This window comes from Vipera ursinii, assembly GCF_947247035.1.
Source record: "Vipera ursinii genome assembly, chromosome: 6".
Lineage (NCBI taxonomy): Eukaryota > Metazoa > Chordata > Lepidosauria > Squamata > Viperidae > Vipera > Vipera ursinii.
Window position 1 is genome coordinate 88845771 of NC_139515.1, and position 19567 is coordinate 88865337.

At 50.5% G+C, this 19567-nt stretch overlaps 3 protein-coding genes across 3 annotated transcripts in view; 1 reads left to right on the forward strand and 2 right to left on the reverse strand.

Moving 5' to 3' along the window:
* The window catches only part of LOC310642455 (snaclec coagulation factor X-activating enzyme light chain 1), a 75390-nt gene extending 73479 nt beyond the window's left edge, over positions 1–1911 (reverse strand). Inside the window, exon 1 of the mRNA XM_083366182.1 lies at positions 1891–1911. The gene's annotated coding sequence lies outside the window, so the exon portion shown is untranslated. The remainder of the gene's footprint in view (positions 1–1890) is intronic.
* Positions 1–2036, reverse strand: part of LOC310642448 (snaclec A2-like) — a 41287-nt gene extending 39251 nt beyond the window's left edge. Inside the window, exons 1-3 of the mRNA XM_083366171.1 lie at positions 1927–2036; positions 1374–1459; positions 155–246 (exon numbers count right to left, since the gene is read on the reverse strand). Coding sequence (XP_083222297.1) covers positions 155–246; positions 1374–1431 — 150 coding nt within the window. The 5' untranslated portion in view covers positions 1432–1459; positions 1927–2036. The remainder of the gene's footprint in view (positions 1–154; positions 247–1373; positions 1460–1926) is intronic.
* A 10084-nt stretch (positions 2037–12120) lies between these two features.
* LOC310642453 (snaclec B2) lies at positions 12121–17708 on the forward strand. The gene is made up of 6 exons (XM_083366178.1): positions 12121–12254; positions 12691–12776; positions 13692–13789; positions 15180–15317; positions 16462–16546; positions 17463–17708. Exons 2-6 carry the CDS (start codon positions 12719–12721, stop codon positions 17528–17530), a joined length of 447 nt encoding a protein of 148 aa, XP_083222304.1. The 5' UTR covers positions 12121–12254; positions 12691–12718; the 3' UTR covers positions 17531–17708.
* Positions 17709–19567: the final 1859 nt, after the last annotated feature.

Sequence of the window (19567 nt, forward strand, 5' to 3'; positions counted from 1 at the left end):
CCAAAATCGGGGGCTTTGCTCCCTTTTCGAACCCCCAGCCAAGTCTCCCTCCATCTCCTCGTAGCCAGAGGGGACCTGGGGGCTTTGCAAGGCTCTCCCTGGACGTCTCCCCTGCCTGGGCTGGGAGATCCACAGGCACACAAGCATGGCTGACCTCTGCCTCTTCCCAGGTCTTGTGTAGGTTGAAGACCTTGTAGCAATGCCCTTCATGGGAGGACCAATCAGAGGGACAATCAGCTCCAGTTCCTGTGTGGGAAGACAAGACGCCCAATGAGGAGAGAGGAGGCAGAGGAGGGGGAGAGAAAAGGAGGGGGGAGGAGGAGGAGAGCAGGGTCTGCCTAACAAGCTTAACCTGCTGTGTTGCAAAGATCTTTGATGACAATAAATTGCAACTGACTAGAACTCTAGGAAGAGAGGGACCAGGAGTTCTAGTCCCGCTTTAGCCCCGGAAGTCAGCTGGGGGACTCTGGCCCAATCACAAGGAGACAGGGAGCTCTAGTCCCGCCTTAGTCACAAAAGCAGGGTGACTTTGTGTCAATCACTCTCTCTCTCAGCCTAATCCACCTCACAGGGTTGTTGTTGTAGAAGGAGGAAAGAATATCAGCTATGTTCATTGCCTTGAATTATTGATAATAATGATAATAATGGTGGGATACAAAGGAATAAATAAATGAAAACCTTGAAGTCTCCTGAGCCATTCAGGCTTAGCAAGAATTATCCCCACTTTGGTTGCAACCAATCCAGACTACTGCAATGTCCTTGATTTGGGACTGCCCTTGAAAGCCTCCCAAATTTCCAATTGCTGTGAAAGGAAGCAACCAGGATGTTGACCGGTGCAAAGGAAGGGGGATCCGGTGGGTCTGTCCTAAGAGATCTCCTCTCGCCTCCTGGGTTCCCCCAAACAACTACAGGGGTTCAGTGGCAGATTTCCAGTGGGGCTGCCCCCCTGCTCCCCCCTGCCCAAGAAGGGACCCTCTGAAGACGCCCCCAGTAGGGGCTCAGCTCTTCAGCAGATGGGGAAGGGTCTTCAGACCCCATGTGTGCCCCCCATGGAGAGAAATCCCTAGCAAGAGGTGGGGGAGGGGCACTTTAAATTCATCAATGCAAGCATTTTCCCCAAAGGTTTAACTTCATTCTTAATTAATTCATTCTGCGTTTCACTGGTGTTAATTTCGCTTTGGTTTTGCATCGTTGCTCGCAGTCCCGAGTCTTGGGGTGGAGAGAGAAGCTGGGATCCGAAGGGCAGAATGAGCCAAACAGGAATAAAAGCAACTTTGGGGAGAGGATTCGGGGGGGGGGGGTCAAATCAGGAAGGGGTTGGAGATGTGAGAGCTTTGGCCTCTCCGGACACAAGAGACCCTGCTCGAACTCACCACTCAGGGCGAGGAACACGACCAGCCAGCCGAAGCTGACGGAGATGAATCGCCCCATGGTCTTCCTTCCTTCCCTGCAGAGAGAACTGGGGGGGGGGGAGAGAGGCAAGGGGGTGAAATGGGGTGAAGTCCAACCGGAGGCCAAGCTGGGAGTCCCACACTTTGCTTTGCACTTTTTCCCTTGCCCAGCTGGACCCCGTTTCTCCCTCCTTCTTCAGGCAGAAGCCTTGGGGGTGGGAGTCACAGGGGATCCTCCATTGCTACATACAGGACAGAAGCCCCCCCAAAAGGCTCTCCTGTGCCCCTCTTTCTCTTCCCCAGAGATCCCCCTGGTAGATCCCTTTGTCCTTGCCTCCCATGGATCCCCTGCTGGAACCTGGACATCGCCTGCAGCCCCCTGAAAGAGGTTTCTTCAGGTGGGGAGAGATAGATAGACAGATAGATAGACAGACAGACAGACAGACAGATAGATAGATAGATACAGAAAGAAAGTAGCGATGTAATGCAGGGGCCTCACCTGTCAGGTGCCCACAGGTGGGAGAGCCGTACTCACCTGTCCTTCAGCCTCCACGGGTAGCAACTCTGCTCAGAGGCAACTCCAGGCTTTCCTCCTGGGAGGGGAACTGAGGCATTTATAGGCAAGGAAAGGGGGGGATTTCTGTGGGGGGGGAGGTTGGGAGAAAAGGCTCTGCGTGAGAACCGATGTTTGTGTCTAGGGATCAGGAAGTAGCTTGTTTGCACAAAAGAAGTTGATGGATTTACTCTCTGCCAAGACTGATGCCACGGAGGGAGTTCTACAATTTGAAATGTTCCCTGAGGTCATCCAGTCCAGCCTCAACTCAGTGTTGCAATCCAAAGGACCCTGGATACGTGGCTGATTAGCCCCCACCCCTTGAGGGTATCCAGACCAGGGGATTCCCCCCCACCTCCTCTGGATCTTGGGGCTGCTGTTGACAGGCTGACTTTCCCGTTTTCTGAGCGAGATTTTTCTAACTCTCCTAGAGAACCTGCAGGAATGAACAGATCCCTGAGCTGGGTGTTTCGTTGCAGACGTTTCCTGACCCAACCAGAGAACATCATCAGTGCTAGAAAAGAATCAGTTTCTGGAGGGGAGGAGGGGGAGGAGGAGGAGAGGACAGTGGAGGACTGATGCACTAGTTTGGAAAAATCTCTTCCTGGATTTTGCCCTTGGATGTCATGGCTTGAACATATTTGACCTGGGGAGGGCCAGGGGGAAAAGCCCACTTACCCACAGCAAAGACCCAGAGCCAAGGGGGGGGGGACACTTTCCACCCTCAATCTGCAACCAGTTGTGTGCAACCTCCTTCCCCAAATGAGCAGAATCAGCCATTCACCACCGGTTGCCCTGCACTACAGCTCCCATGTTCCTTGGCCAGGAAGTGCTTTCACTTGGCTTCTTGGGATGGGGGGAGGTGGCTGCTCTAGGGAAACCCAGCCATAGGGTTGATCCCCTGGGTATTTGGGGGGGGGGAGGGAGCAAGCTGGGCCTCTGGGAACCAGGCTCAGGGGTCCACAGGTGCTTCCTCAGCCTTGGCCCTTTAGGCGGCCTGGACTTTACCTCCCAGAATCCCCCAGTCTCGGCCTTGTCCCAGTCCAGGCAGCAGCCCTGAACTGAAGGGACCCCCGGCTTCTGCCCGGGGCCAGGAGGTGGGGGGGGGAAGGGAGCCTTGAAAGGGGTTTGGCAAGACTCACAAAGGAGCAATTCTTGCCTCGGCACCAGGAAGAGCTGCTGTTGTTCCCAAAACAAGGATGAGCAAACTTGGATTCCTTGCAAGCCGGATTCGGGTTTGGCCACGTCCTTCCTTCCTCCTTCCCTAACTCCCTTTCTTTATTCTTCCTTTTCTATGCCACCCATCTCACTGATACTGTCTCTCTGGGCCCCTTACAATATAAGAAAACTCTTTTTAAAATTCCAGAAAAGAATTAAAATTAGAGAAGTGGAAGAGACAGGCTACAAACCACCATGCTGGGCATCCTGGGGAGGGGGCTCCTCTCCCGGGTCAGCAGGGCCCTGTTGGGGTCCCAGGCCAAGCAGGTGTCACGGTTCCGATAGATGAAACCATTTAAAAGAACTTCAAGGCAAAGATTTCTTCCTTAAAGAACATTTTATTTAGGAAACAAAGGATCGGCATTTACATAGGTGAACCCAGGACTCAAATTCCCTCCCTCAAGCTACAGAGTAACAAGTTGCAATTCCCACCATTGGTGTTATAAACCACATTCACCAATTATTTCAAAACGTTTGTGTTTGTGTGTGTGTGTGTGTTTGTTTGTGTGTCCTCCCAGCTTTTCAATCCACCAAAACCCTTATCAGGGCTGACCATGATTCTCGCACAGAAGTATTGCTATGGCTAACTGGAAACCTAACATCCCCCTTCCCCCTCCTTCATCTAAAATCTCTAAACTAAATTGTGGCAAGGAAGACAAAATGAAACATGGATTCAGTTCAGTTTGTTGCAATGTTGACATTCGGCTCCTCTTAAGAGAAAAGAGAAATCCTGCAAATCAAAGAAGAATAAATGTTAGGAATCCGCCCTCGGTTTGTCTGGATGCTTATCACAAAATTTATGTATCAGTCTATCACATCAGTTCACTTCACCCAGGTAGCCTCTGATAACGGATAACCCTTCCACTGCACTAAATATTGCAATTTCCCTTTATACAACCTAGCTTCAAGAATACGCTTCAGTTCATAATGAGTCTCTCCAGCTATCACAAGCTGGCCAGGTGTTTTCTTGGGAGGGGGCCTCAGGGTAGAATCTCTGAAAGGTTTCAACACACTGCAGTGAAATACTGGGTGGATCTTTCCTAAAAGTCGAGGAAGTGTTAGTTCCACAGTTACTGGGTTCAGAATCCACACTATGGGAAATGGTCCCAAGTATTTTGGCCTCAATTTCTTGCTAGGTAATTGTTTTCAAATAATTGGTGAATATGATTTATGACAGCAATTTGGGGTGGGAATTGCAACTTGTTACTCTGTAGCCGGAGGGACGGGATTTCAGTCCTGGGTTCACCTATGTAAATGCCGATCCTTTGTTTCCTAAATAAAATGTTTTTTAAGGAATAAATCTTTGCCTTAAAGTTTTTTTAAATGGTTTCAACTATTGGAACCGTGACACCTGCTTGGCCTGGGACCCCGACAGGGCCCTGCTGACCCCCTCCCCAGGATGCCCAGCATGGTGGTTTGTAGCCTGTCTCTTCCACTTCTCTCATTTTAATTCTTTTCTGGCATTCATTAAAACGTTTTCTTATATTGTAAGGGGCCCGGAGAGACAGTATCAGTGAGATGGGTGGCATAGAAAAGGAAGAATAAAGAAAGGGAGGGAGGGAGGAAAGAGAAGGGAAGGGGGCTTCCGGTTCCTGTTTTTCAGCGGGGCAGTTGGAGGATTCAGAATGTCGAATCCTTCGGCTAAAATTTCTTTTTGTTGGCGACCCTAAGGGGCCAGAACCCACCCTGAAGGGGTGGAATGAAGGAAGGAAATCCCAGGGACTTAGGAGAGATGGTGGTCTCTCCGAACAGTTCAGGAGAAACCTCCTAGAAACCAACGGAAGAAAAGGCTGGCTAACTCCATGTCCAGCCATAGCTGAAACAATGGAAGTCATAAGCTTTTAAACTAAGCGGATCTTAAACAGCATGCTTGAATCTGGGTAAGAATATTGATTTTCTCTATCCTACCTATTGTCCTGAAGAAGAATGTCCCCCAAATAAGAGATCTCCGAAGAAGGAAAGGGGGAGGGGGACTCTGCTCCCTCCCTTTTAGTTAGTGGTGAAACTTACTCTTTAGAGAGAGAAAAAAAGACTAGAAAGACATGAAAAATGAGCAAATGCTGACAGCGGTTGGTGGATGAGGATTTTTTCCCCTCTGAACCTCAAAGTTGTTAGAAAATGCAGCTGTGTAAACAAAGTGAGAATAAGAAAGCTGAAGCAATGAATACTTTACAAAAGGAAACATATGATAAGCAACAACAATTTCAAAGGACAATGATTTTAAACTACATTGAAATCCAGAATAACTTTGAGAGCATGAATCAAAGGGAAAGGGCGGCCACGGAGGCACTTGACCGAGTTGTACCCCTGCGGCCCCTGACCCGGTGCAGATCCCAGCGAGCTCCATGATTCTCCGTGGAGCTCCGGGAGATGAAGCGTCGGAAACGGGGCCTAGAGAGCTGTTGGAGGTCCAGCCGATCCGAACCCGACTGGTTGCGACTAAGAACCTATATTAGGTCTTATCTCGCAGCGATGAGGGCGGTGAGGTCTAATTACTTCTCCGCCCTCATCGCGTCCGCAGATAATCACCCGGTCGCCCTGTTTAGGGTGACCCACTCCCTCCTTAATCAGGAGGTGAGGGAGGAACCCTTGCAGGGTCACGCCGAGGAGTTTAGTCAACATCTGTTGGATAAAATCGCTCGGATTCGGACCGGCCTGGACTCCAACTGGGCAGAGTCTGACGATCAGGACACGGGCGGTCTTGTCGATGTTATCTGGGAGGAGTTTGATTCTGTGACCCCTGAGGAAGTGGACAGGATTATGGGGAGGTTGAGCTCCACCACATGTTTATTGGACCTGTGCCCTTCCTGGCTGGTTTATGCAGCTCGGGAGGGGACACGAGGCTGGTTCCAGGTGGTTATATCTGCTTCTTTGAGTGAGGGTAATTTCCCCGCTGTCCTGAAGGAGGCGGTGGTGAGACCTCTCCTCAAGAAGCCTGCCTTGGACCCAGCTGCATTAAATAACTTTCGTCCGGTCTCCAACCTTCGCTTTCTTGTGAAGGTTGTTGAGAGTGTGGTGGCGCATCAGCTCCCTCTGGTCCTGGATGAAGCGGATTATCTAGACCCGTACCAATCGGGTTTCAGGCCCGGGTACAGCATGGAGACGGCATTGGTCACTCTGGTGAATGATCTCTGGAGGGCCCAGGACAGGGGATATTTCTCTGTCCTAGTCCTATTAGACCTCTCGGCGGCTTTCGATACCATCGACCATGGTATCCTGCTGCGGCGTCTCAGGGGATTGGGAGTGGGAGGCACAGTTCTTCGGTGGTTCTCCTCCTATCTCCTGGGACGTTCACAGTCGGTGTTGGCAGGGGGGCAGATGTCGACCCCAAGGTCTCTCGTTTGTGGAGTTCCTCAGGGGTCGGTCCTCTCGCCTCTCCTGTTCAACATCTACATGAAACCGCTGGGTGATAATTCGTGGTTTTGGAGTTGGGTATCATCAGTACGCTGATGATACCCAACTCCAGCGTACTGATGATACCCAGCTTTTCATTTCTACCCCAAACCACCCCAGTGATGCCCTCGACGTGATGTCCCGTTGCCTGGAGGCGGTTCGGGTCTGGATGGGGAGGAACAGACTTCAGCTCAACCCTGACAAGACTTAGTGGCTGTGCATTCCGGCATCCCGGGATATTCAGAATATTCCACCTCTTTCTATGGGGGGTGAGCTTTTACCCCCCGTAGATAGGGCTCGCAACTTTGGAGTCCTCCTAGATTCGCGGCTTACTCTGGAAGATCATATAGTAGCTGTGACTAGGGGGGCTTTCGCCCAGGTTTGCCTGGTGCACCAGTTGCAGCCCTATCTAGACCGGGATGCCCTGTGTATGGTCACTCATGCGCTCGTGACCTCTCGTCTGGATTACTGCAATGCTCTCTACATGGGGCTTCCCTTGAAGACCACTCGGAGGCTCCAGCTGGTACAGAATGCAGCCGCGAGAGTTGTCTTGGGAGTCTCCCGGTACTCCCATGTTACACCTTTGCTCCGCGAGCTGCATTGGTTACCAGTTGTCTTCTGGGTGAGATTCAAGGTTCTGGTAATGGTCTTTAAGGCCCTACATGGCATGGGTCCGGAGTACCTCGAGGACCACCTGCTGCCGGCTTCAACTTCCCTCCGCCCTGTGCATTCCCACAGAGAGGGCCTTCTCAGAGTGCCTCTGGTCAGAGAATGTCGGCTGGTGGCCCCCAGGGGGAGGGCCTTCTCTGTGGGTGCTCCGGCTTTATGGAATCAGCTGCCGGTCGAGCTCCGGATGGCACCTGACCTTCGCTCCTTCTGACGCGGTCTGAAGACCCATCTATTTGAACAAGACGGCCTGGCCTGATGGGGAATATGTTGGGGTTTTAATGGGGATTTTTATATTATTGATTGTTTTAGCTGGGCTACTATTTAATTCTTTTTTAATTTTTGTATTTTGTATTTTTTATATGTGCCCTGTTCACCATCCTGAGTCCTTCGGGAGAAGGGCGGTATATAAATATAATAAAATAAATAAATAAATAAATAAATAAATAAATAAATAAATAAATAAACTTATTTCCAATTTAATTTCACTCCAAGAAATTTCCCAGGAAAATGCAGTAGAGAAGACTGAACAAAATTCTGAGGATAGAGACTTAAAGATGGAACCGTATAAAATGATTACTTTATAAAAGGAAACATATGATAAGCGGCAAAAATTTCAAAGGACAATGACTGTGAACTGCAAGGAAATGCAAAACAACCTTGAGACCATGCATCAACTTATTTTTAACCTAATTTTACTCCAAGAAATTTCTCAGGAAAATACAGTAGAGATGACTAAATATAATTCTGAGGATAGAGATTTGAAGATGGAACCATATAAAATAAAAAAAATTATGATTGAATCCAAATGGGAAATATTTCAACATGTCTTAGCAACTTTGCAGATAAGGAAAAGAATGAGAAAAAATTCCTTACAGGGAAACAAATGATGCAGCAAAACATATTGATTAAGAAAGGCAATGGCCAGAGAAAAAAGACTAAAATGGAAATTCAGAAAAAAGATGGAGCTTATGAGAAAGAATGCTTTAAAAAGAAACATTTGTTTGAATACTGGGCAGAGTCTGACGTGGAGGAATCGGATGGTCTTGAGCATGTTATCTGGACTGAGTTCGATCCTGTTTCCCCTGATGATGTGGACAGGATCATGGGGAGGCTGAGCACCACCACCTGTTTGTTGGATCCGTGCCCCTCCTGGCTAGTTTATGCGGCCCGGGAGGAGACACGAGGCTGGTTCCAGGCAGTAATAACTGCTTCTTTGAAGGAGGGTGTCTTCCCTGCCACCTTGAAGGAGGCGGTGGTGAGACCCCTCCTCAAGAAGCCTGCCCTGGACCCGGCTGTTTTAAATAACTATCGTCCAGTCTCCAACCTTCGCTTTTTGGCGAAGGTTGTTGAGAGTGTGGTGGCGCATCAGCTTCCTCTGTTCCTGGAGGAAACTGATTATCTGGACCCCTACCAATCGGGTTTCAGGCCCGGATACAGCACGGAGACGGCATTGGTCGCGCTGGTGAATGATCTCTGGAGGGCTCAGGACAGGGGTTGTTCCTCTGTCCTGGTCCTATTAGATCTCTCAGCGGCTTTTGATACCATCGACCATGGTATCCTACTGCAGCGGCTCAGGGGGTTGGGAGTGGGAGGCACCGTTTTACGGTGGTTCTCCTCCTATCTCCTGGGCCGTTCGCAGTCGGTGTTGACGGGAGGGCAGAGATCCACCCCGAGGCCTCTCATTTGTGGAGTTCCTCAGGGGTCGGTTCTCTCGCCCCTCCTGTTCAACATCTATATGAAGCCGCTGGGTGAGATCATTCGTGGTTTCGGGGTGGGGTATCATCAGTACGCTGATGATACCCAACTTTTTCTTTCCACCCCGAACCAACCCAGCGATGCCCTCACCGTGATGTCCCGTTGCCTGGAGGCGGTCCAGGTCTGGATGGGGAGAAACAGGCTTCGTCTCAATCCCACCAAGACTGAGTGGCTGTGCATATCGGCATCTCGGGTCAACCAGACTATTCCACCTCTAACGATGGGGGGTGAGGTGTTACCCCCCGTTGATAGGGCTCGCAACTTGGGCATCCTCCTGGATTCACGACTCAATTTTGAAGACCATATAGGAGCCGTGACCAGGGGGGCTTTTGCCCAGGTTCGCCTGGTGCGCCAGTTGCGACCCTATCTGGACCGAGATGCCCTACGCACAGTCACTCATGCGCTCGTGACCTCCCATTTAGACTACTGCAACGCTCTCTACATGGGGCTGCCCTTGAGGACCACTCGGAGGCTTCAGCTGGTGCAGAATGTAGCCGCGCGAGTTGTGATGGGGGTTTCCCGATACTCCCATGTAACACCTCTACTCCGCGAGCTGCATTGGCTCCCGGTTGCCCTCCGGGTGAGATTCAAGGTGCTGGTGATGACCTATAAAGCCCTACATGGCTTGGGTCCGGGATATCTGAGGGAACACCTGCTGCCGGCATCAAGCTCCCTTCGTCCAGTGCGCTCCCACAGGGAGGGTCTCCTCAGGGTGCCACCGGTAAGAGATTGCTGGCGGACAACACCCAGGGATAGGGCCTTCTCAGTGGGTGCGCCTGCCCTGTGGAACCAGCTGCCCGTGGAGCTGAGGACTGACCTGAAGACCTGGCTCTTTGAGCTCTCCGGCCCAGGCTGAGGATTCTAATTTTAGCTTTAATCTTAATTTTAACTGGGGTTTTATTTATGCAGGGACGAGTATAATTTTTTTTAAATCTGTTTTTAACTTTTGTATCTTTGTTTTTTAATCACGCTGTAAACCGCCCTGAGTCCTTCGGGAAAGGGCGGTATATAAATGTAATAAAATAAATAAATAAATAAATAAATAAATAAATAAATAAATAAATAAATAAATATGGCTAAAGAAATGGAAAAACTTTGAAATATACTACTCTTAGAGGGATGATTTTTTTCCCCCTTAACTAATATAATATGTTTTTTTTCCTTCTGAAAAAAGTTGAAATGATTTAAACAAAAGCAAATGTTTTAGCTATTTAAATGTGACGATAAGAAAAGCATAAAAAATGTGTTTTGAATGAGAGTTAAAGGATTAGAGGATTAGAACTATTGAATGGAATGCTTAAAGTTTAAACAGATTAAATACATTCTTAGCTATGGTCAAAAAGAATAAGAAATTGACGGAATAAATATATATTAAATTAGGAGGGATACGTATTTTAAGTTATATGTTATTTTTTGTATCTCTGTGCACCTGTCTCTTTTTCTTGTTTCCGTTTTCTTTCTTCTTTTTCTTTTTTTCTTCTTCTTTTTTGTCCCTCTCTTTTCTTGTCTCTTTTTACTTTTTTACTTATTGATTAAGAAATATAAAAGCACGAGAAGCTTTATATGGAAAGAAACAGAAGGAAACCCACCAATGTAAATATAGTTAAGTGTTGAAAAGATTGTTACTGGTAAGAATATTTAGAATTTGGGGGGGGGGAGAAATAAGCTGAAATAAACACGGTAACAGGATTTATGATAAGGCAACTAAAATGACAAATAGGATTATTGAAACTACATACTTAACTGTTGTTAATTAAAACAATGAGAATTGTCTTAATCTAATGTTTTGCAAAGAAAGATACTTTGGGGGAAGGGGAAATCAAATGAAATTAACACATGGAATATAGATCGCAGAAATTAATTGTTAAGCACTGTCTTATAAATGTTACCCAGGCAACATTCTGTTTTACAAATTACTGAATGATTTATGTTATGTTAAAAAAATTCTAATAAAATACTTATACAAAGAAAGGGAGTTAGGGAAGGAGGAAGGAAGGACGTGGCCAAACCCGAATCCGGCTTGCAAGGAATCCAAGTTTGCTCATCCTTGTTTTGGGAACAACAGCAGCTCCCTTCCTGGTGCCGAGGCAAGAATTGCTCCTTTGTGAGTCTTGCCAAACCCCTTTCAAGGCTCCCTCCCCCCCACCTCCTGGCCCCGGGCAGAAGCCGGGGGTCCCTTCAGTTCAGGGCTGCTGCCTGGACTGGGACAAGGCCGAGACTGGGGGATTCTGGGAGGTAAAGTCCAGGCCGCCTAAAGGGCCAAGGCTGAGGAAGCACCTGTGGACCCCTGAGCCTGGTTCCCAGAGGCCCAGCTTGCTCCCTCCCCCCCCAAACACCCAGGGGGTCAACCCCGTGGCTGGGTTTCCCTAGAGCAGCCACTTGCCCCCCACAAGAAGCCAAGTGAAAGCACTTCCTGGCCAAGGAACATGGGAGCTGTAGTGCAGGGCAACCGGTGTTGAATGGCTGATTCTGCTCATTTGGGGAAGGAGGTTGCACACAACTGGTTGCAGATTGAGGGTGGAAAGTGTCCCCCCCCTTGGCTCTGTGTCTTTGATGTGGGTAAGTGGGCTTTTCCCCCTGGCCCCCGGCCCTCCCCAGGTCAAATATGTTCAAGCCATGACATCCAGGGGCAAAATCCAGTAAGAGATTTTTCCACAATGTGGGTGGGGGAGGCAGGACTGGAGCATGGCAGGTAGCAGCCCAATGAGTCCTCGCCCCCCTCCTCCTCTCCAGAAACTCACTCTCTTCTAGCACTGATGATGTTCTCTAGTTGGGTCAGGAAACGTCTGCAACGAAACACCCAGCTCAGGGATCTGTTCATTCCTGCAGGTTCTCTAGGAAAGTCAGAAAAATATCGCTCATAAAACAGAAAAGTCAGCCTGTCAACAGCAGCCCCAAGACCAGAGGAGGTGGGGGGGGATCCCCTTGTCTGGATACCCTCAAGGGGTGGGGGTTAATCAGCCACGTATCCGGGGTGCTTTCCTTTGGTCCAGGGGCTGGACTGGATGACCTCAGGAAACATTTCAAACTTTAGGATTCCCTTCATGACATCCATCCTGGCAGAGAGTAAATCCATCAACTTCTTTTGTGCAAACAAGCTACTTCCTGATCCCTAGACACAAAAATCGGTTCTCACGCAGAGCCTTTTCTCCCAACCTCCCCCCCCACAGAAATCCCCCCCTTTCCTTGCCTATAAATGCCTCCGTTCCCCTCCCAGGAGGAAAGCCTGGAGTTGCCTCTGAGCAGAGTTGCTACCTGTGGAGGCTGAAGGACAGGTGAGTGCAGCTCTCCCACCTGTGGGCACCTGACAGGTGAGGCCCCTGCATAAGATCCCTACAGCCTCTCTCTCTCTCTCTCTCTCTCTCTCTCTCCCCCCCCCCACCTGAAGAAACCTCTTTCAGGGGGCTGCAGGCAATGTCCAGGTTCCAGCAGGGGATCCATGGGAGGCAAGGACAAAGGGATCTACCAGGGGGATCTCTGGGGAAGAGAAAGAGGGGCACAGGAGAGCCTTTTGGGGGGGCCCTTCTGTCCTGTACGTAGCAATGGAGGATCCCCTGTGACTCCCCCCCCCAAGGCTGCTGCCTGAAGAAGGAGGGAGAAACGGGGTCCAGCTGGGCAAGGGGAAAAGTGCAAAGCAAAGTGTGGGACTCCCAGCTTGGCCTCCGGTTGGACTTCACCCCATTTCACCCCCTTGCCTCTCCCCCCCCCCAGTTCTCTCTGCAGGGAAGGAAGGAAGACCATGGGGCGATTCATCTCCGTCAGCTTCAGCTTTCTGGTCATGTTCCTCTCCCTGAGTGGTGAGTTCGAGCAGGGTCTCTCGTGTCCGGAGAGGCCAAAGCTCTCGCATCTCCAACCCCTTCCTGATTTGAACCCCCCCCCCCGAATCCTCTCCCCAAAGTTGCTTTTATTCCGGTTTGGCTCATTCTGCCCTTCGGATCCCAGCTTCTCTCTCCACCCCAAGACTCAGGACTGTGAGCAACGATACAAAACCAAAGCGAAATTAACACCAGTGAAATGCAGAATGAATTAATTAAGAATGAAGTTAAACCCTTGGGGAAAATGCATACATTGATGAATTAAAAGTCGAGTGCCCCTCCCCCACCTCTTGCTAGGGATTTCTCTGCATGGGGGCCACACAGGGGGTCAGAAGACCCTTCCCCATCTGCTGAAGAGCTGAGCCCCTGCTGGGGATAATTCTTGCTAAGCCTGAATGCCTCAGGAGGCTTCATGGTTTTTATTGATTTATTCTTTTATATACCACCTTTATTCTTATTACTACAATAATTCAAGGCAATTAATATACCTGATATTCTTTCTTCCTTCTATTTTGCAACAACAACCTTGTGAGGTGGATTAAGCTGATACACTAAGTCACCCTGCTTTCGTGACTAAGACGGGACTAGAACTCCCCGTCTCCTTGTGATTGGGCCAGAGTCACCCAGCTGACTTCCAGGGCTAAAGTGGGACTAGAACTCATGGTCTCTCGCTTCCTAGCCAGGTGCTCTAACCACTAGGAAAAATTGTCTTAGTCGGGACTTGAGGCCCAGGCAGGTGTGCAAAGGTCTGCAAGTCAGTTGCAATTTACTGTCATCAAAGATGTTTGCAACACAGCAGGTTAACCGTCTTCTGCAGACCCAGCTGTCTCCTCCTCCTCCTCCTCCTCACCCCTCCCCCTCCACTCTTCTCATTGAGTGTCCTGTCTTCCTACACAGGAACTGGAGCTGCTTTGAATTGTGCCTCTGGTTGGTCCGCCTATGATCAGCATTGCTACAAGGCCTTCGATGAACCGAAAAGCTGGGCGGATGCAGAGGTCAGCCATGCTTGTGTGCCTGTGGATCTCCCAGGCCAGGCAGGGGAGACGTCCAGGGAGAGCCTTACAAAGCCCCCAGGTCCCCTCTGGCTACGAGGAGATGGAGGGAGACTCGGCTGGGGGTTCGAAAAGGGAGGAAAGCCCCCAATTTTGGGGAGGTCTGTGATGCAGATATCCCGAGGACTCTTCCTCTGAGCCCTTTTGAGCTTCCCTTCTCCACCCTTTGAGCCAGCAGGAAACGGTGCCAGGATCGTGTTTGCTTCCCCCCTCCCCCCGGATAATGGACCCTCCACTATTTCCAGGCATAAGGTGGGCGGAGGGCAGCAGCCTCATCTGGGGCTGATGAAGGGCCAGGATTTGCTGCTTTACTGGCTTGTTTTTTCTCCCCTCCTGCCCTATATCTCCCCCAATGCCTTTCCTTATTTGGCCTTTTCTTAAATTTGTTTTTATTCCACTTTGGTTATTTTTTACAAATACCTCAAGGTGGCTAGCACACACAATTGTCCTTTGTCCTTCTGTTTTCCCAAAACAACAACCCTGTGAGGTGGACTGGTCTGAGAGGGAGGGACTGGCCCAAAGACTCCCGCCTCCTGGCTGCGAGCCTGGTGCCTCCCCCACTAGGCCAGCTGGCTCTCGGCTTCCTTTTGGGGGAGGAGAAAGCAGGTTTTGGCAGACGCCAGCGGAGGGATCAGAGACCTGTCAAAACCATTTCAGGCTGGAGAAGTGAGAGGCGTTGGGGGGGATCAGGGAGGGGTCTAGTCCAGTTAGGCAGCCTCCCCCTTCCTGGACAGCCCTTTGTCCGGAATGAGGTAGGGGGGTGGACTAGAAGACCTCCAAGGGCCCTTCCCTCTCTGTGTGGCTGTTATCCCGCAGAGGTGAGGCCCGAGTGTGCCTGGAGGTCTCGGATGCTCTGAAAAGCCGGGCAGTAGCTGGCTGGGAGGTCTCCCCAAATCTGGAAGGCTGAGCTGCGTTTGGCCCCCTCCAAGATTCTGCAAATTCTTTTTTCCGCTCCTTCCTCTGGGAAACTCAGAGGAGGGGGAGGAGGAGGAGGAGGAGGAGGAGGGGGAGGAGGAGGAGGAGGAGGAGTAGAGCAGGGTCTGCAGAGCCCCCTGCCCCAAAGGCTGGTCCCGGGTTCAGTCCGGGGCCTCTGTTGAGGGTCCTGAAGCCGAAAGAGGCTTTGCTCAAAAACTGCCTCTTCAGGGAGGGCAACTGCGGGTCTCAGGGACATGAGGAGGGTGGCCAGGATCAGGCAGTCACAGCCCTGCTCTGTTCTCGGAGGCAGAAACACACACACACACACACACACACACACACAGACAAACATACCATATAGACACAAATCTGCTTCTCAGCTGAACAAGTCTCTTTCTCTCTTGTTCGTCTCTCTCAGAAATTCTGCACGGAGCAGGCGAAAGGAGGGCATCTGGTCTCCTTCCACAGCAGTGAAGAAGCAGATTTTGTGGTCAAGCTGGCCTTCCAAACTTTGGAATCCGAAATTGTCTGGATGGGACTGAGCAAAGTCTGGAATGTAGGTCCTCCCTAATACTAATCTTTATCGATTCAACTTTACATTTTCTGAGGAGGTATTTGTTTGTTTGTTTGTTTGTTTGTTTGTTTGTTTGTTTGTTTGTTCGTTCGTTTGTTCATTCATTCATTCATTCATTCATTCATTCATTCATTTCATTCATTCATTCATTCATTCATTCATTCATTCATTCATTCATTCATTCATTCATTCATTCATTCATTCATTTATTTAGAGGGGTCCTCTGGTGGGAGGCCGAGGTCTCTCTCTCCAACGTTCTTGCCTTGGACAACAGCAAGAAAACGAAGGCAGAAATCCTTGAACTGCCATCCTGTCCCCCCCCCACCAAATCCTTCCCTCCTCCTGGAGGACCCAGCACTGTCCTGAAGGGCCGCATCCTGCCCTGGCCCCCATCTCAGCCTCCAGGCCTTCCTCCCTCTTGAGGGCGCCTTGGATGGCCCCCAAACCTGGGGGAGACTCTGCTGGGCCTTCCACTCAGGGGCTTTAGAGGCCTGGCCTGGGGGGGCTGTTATTTCCTCTCCCCCCCTTTTTATTTAACACAGAAATTCCTCGTTTCTGTCACCGGCAGGATTTCGTCCCCTGCTCTGTTGCATTTTCAGCTCTAGAAAAAAGCTCGATCATCTGCAAAGGAGGGGAGTTTCCCCGGAGTTGAAATCAGCTCCTGGTGACTTTGTGAATAGAAATATGAATTTCTGGCAACAAGAGCGAAGTAGCTCATCCGAATACGTGACTGAAGATATCCAGGATGCTTTTCTCTTCCCGAGAGTCCCCCGTAGCCCTGGGTTCTAATTCTGCTTCCCCCATGCAGGGACTGATGGGCTTTGAGGCGGTTTCTCTTCCGGAGACCAATGAGTGTCGTTCGGAGCGGTCACCACGTTGGGCATCGGGCAAAGTGGCCTCAAGCTGAGCTGGTGACTCCTCGGACACCTCCGGGCCGTTTCCTCCTCGTTTCCCTCTGGATCTCCTGACTGTCCCCTCCCCAAGCGGTCACCAAGTGTGACCCTGCTTAGCTGCTCCGGGTCAAGCGAGGTTCATGGAGAGAGAGAGAGAGAGAGAGAGAGAAGGAGAGAGAGAGAGAGGATAAATTTGCTCTGAGTCGGCTCAGGGTCTTTCCTTGTCTTTCCAGCAATGCAACTGGGGATGGAGCAATGGTGCCAAGCTCGAATACAAAGCCTGGGCTGAAAAATCTTATTGTGTCTATTTCTCATCAAGTAAGTCAGTGTGGTGGTGCACATTGTGTTACCTCAAGGAGGGTGGGCTTCCCTCCATGAGGACCCAAGGGATCCTTCTCGCAACCCCTTGGCCACTGGTGACCTTCCTTGACCTCCTGGATCTCTCAGCTGCCTCAGTCCCACACTCTGTACAGACAAGGGAACATAACACAACCATGAGACAAACCCTTAAAAACGAGACTGGAGGTCTATATGAAAATTATTACGGGGCCTTCAGCCCATCATTAAACTAACAAGCTCCGTCTTAACCTTGTTCTGAAAGGCCATCATTGTCTCAGGGCATCTGGCTTTTTCTCCCTGGTTTGCTAGCTCAGATATAGATCAATCTTGCAACACCCCATTGCGGTGAAAAGCACCTTGGCTACATTTTGTGTGTGTGTGTGTGTGTGTGTGTGTGTGTAGCAGAGAAATATTAACACATGCCTGGTCGAATTATACACCAACCAAAGGAGCAGCTTAAAATACTAGAAACAGGAGACGGGGAGTTCTAGTCCCACCTTAGGCACTAAAGCCGACTGCGTGATTTTGGACCAGCCTCCCCCTCTCAGCTGAACCCACCTCACAGGGTTGTTGTTGTGGGGAAAGGATGAGGAAGAAGGGGTGTTGGATACTTTGCTGCCTTGCATTAGGTGTAAAGTAAAAAGGTGGGATACATAGAAATAAATACAAATTAACTTTAAAAAGAGACAAAAGAAATGAAAGAAACGTGATGGCTAGGTAAGCTATCTGGGTTAGAGCAACCTGTTGAACCCCCAGCCTGTTTTAGCAGAGGAGAGTCTCCACCTGTGGTATCTTCAGTCCTCCTGCAACTGAGGGAGGAGCCTCTGAAAAGATCTTCTGGGTCTCTCAGGGAATCTCTGCAAAAAGTGATCAAAATTTCCCTTTTGCTACACAGCTAAAAAAGGATGGAGGAGTAGACCCTGCAGAATGTTGGGACATTTCGTCTGCAAGTCCTTGGCATAGCCTGAAGATCCAGCAGTGTGAAGTCTGGAGAAGCAAAGAAGCCCCCCACTCACACCCCCAACCCCCGCCTGCCGCCATCTCTGCTCTGCCCCCTTCGCTCAATGGATCCTCTCTGTAGCCGGGATCTGGTTTTGCTGCTCCTGATGGGCCTGGAGGTCCAATAAATTCTGCCTAGCACGACTGGCCTTCTTTCTTTGGGGCACCCAGGAGACGGTCGAGGCCCGAAGCTCAAGACCCCCCAGCCCCCTTCGTGGCAGGGCTCGGCCTTAAGGGGGGAGGGCGACTCTTAGGTGGGACCACCCACTCAGGCGCAGATGCTTTCCTCCCGTCCCCCTCCCTGGATCCGAAGGGGGTGGAACCTGTGGGCCTCAGCACCCCTTCCCGGCCCCCAGAGCCGATTGGCAACCCCAGTGCCCCCCCTGGGCAAGATGGCGGCATCCCACTAAAAAGGGCAGGGGGGTGGGAGGGGGGGCTGGGTCCAGGAGGCATTTTCCGGGTGTTGAGTTTTCCAACTAGCAACTGAAGCCCCTACTCTGGGAATTTGGGGATGCCTCTCAGGCGCCCTGAGATCGTGGAGAAACGGATTGTCTATTTACTCTGCGGAGTTGAATTGGGCTTCAGGATGGGCCCCTCAGGAGGGATTTCCTGGCAAACCTTCTCCCCGGAAAAGGAAGTCCAGGAATTCCGGGTGCAGCTTCCAAGATTCAGGCACTGGGAAATGGGGATCTTAAGACCTGGGAGAGTTCTCGCCTGGATGACTGGGATTGGTTGGTCCCTGCTGGAGCCCGGAAGTGGGCAGGGGCTGGGAGGGTCTCAGGGCCCCCAGCTGCCAGTTCCCTCCTCGTCCTTTTCAGGAATCCCTGGCTGGCCCCCTCCTTAAAAAAGCCACCCCTGCATCCCGCCTGCCTGGGCAACTTTCATCCAGTTGCCAAGCTCCCCGTTCCAGGGATGGTTGTGGAAAAGGGTCCCGGGTGACGGAGACCCCCCAGCCAGGATTCAGGCCCGGTTCTGGGGGAGAGAGAGCGCCGGGCTCAATTGCTGAGGACCTCCGGCATGAGGGGTGGGGAATTCCAGCTGGGGGGTCCAGGAGAAGGGCCTTCTCTGCTGTTGCCCCTCCCTGCGGAACATCTTCCTCCCCCCAGGAATGAGGTCGGCCCCAACCCTGCTCTCCTTCTACAAGGGCCTACAGATATGGCTCTGCCTTGGGTCTCCAATGGGGGAGCATCACAATGGGGGGGTTCTAATCAATTAACAACAGGTGCCACCTCCCCCATCCTTCTCCCACCCTCCCCAACCTTTAATTGGCCCCCTTTATTTCTCTTTGTGTACTATTGTATTTATATCTTTGTTGTGATTGTTAGCTGCCCAGAGCTGCCCTGTCCAGCGTCAAACTTGGGAAGTCCGAGGGGGGAGGGAAGGGGGGAGGGTTGATGGGGAGGGGGGTTATTATTAAAATTTTGTAAAATTTTTCAATTAAAAAAAAACATTGGAGGCTTCAAAAAGGGAAGACAGAAATTAGCAAAATCAGCTGCTTCTAGGAAGGCTTGGAAGGAGAGTTCAGCCCCGGAAGAGACCAGGCCGAGCCCCTCACAGCAGCCAAACCTCAGCTAGATTCAGACAACCGCTTGATCAGCTCTCAGAAATATCCCTCCCTGTTTTAACACAAGCCACAATTCTTGGCTAGTTATTCTGTGGCTTAGTGTGTCATGGAGAGGAAGCCAGGATGGGGGGCTCCATCTAACTGCAGCTGGGGGAGTCTAGAAGAGGGTGGGGGTTCACGATATTTAGGCTGGAAAAATCAAAGATATAAGTACAGATGAGGTGAGACCTGGCTCAAAAACAGCCACTGTGAGGGACCTTGCAGTCCTAGTGGACAGTTGCTTGACCATGAGCCAGCAGCACCGCTTTGTAAAGCTCTGGTAAGGACACACCTGAAATACTGCAACCAGTTAAGTTGTTCCACTGGTTAATTGTTCTGTCAGGAAACCCTATCCCATTTCAGGGAAATGGCTGTCCATTCTCTTCTTAAAAACCTCC

Coding starts and splice junctions, on each gene's coding strand:
- LOC310642453 (XM_083366178.1), top strand. CDS start 12,719: ATGGGGCGATTCATCTCCGTCAGCTTCAGCTTTCTGGTCATGTTCCTC. Junction 13,790..15,179: donor AAAGCTGGGCGGATGCAGAG/GTCAGCCATGCT, acceptor CGTCTCTCTCAG/AAATTCTGCACGGAGCAGGC. Junction 15,318..16,461: donor GACTGAGCAAAGTCTGGAAT/GTAGGTCCTCCC, acceptor TTGTCTTTCCAG/CAATGCAACTGGGGATGGAG.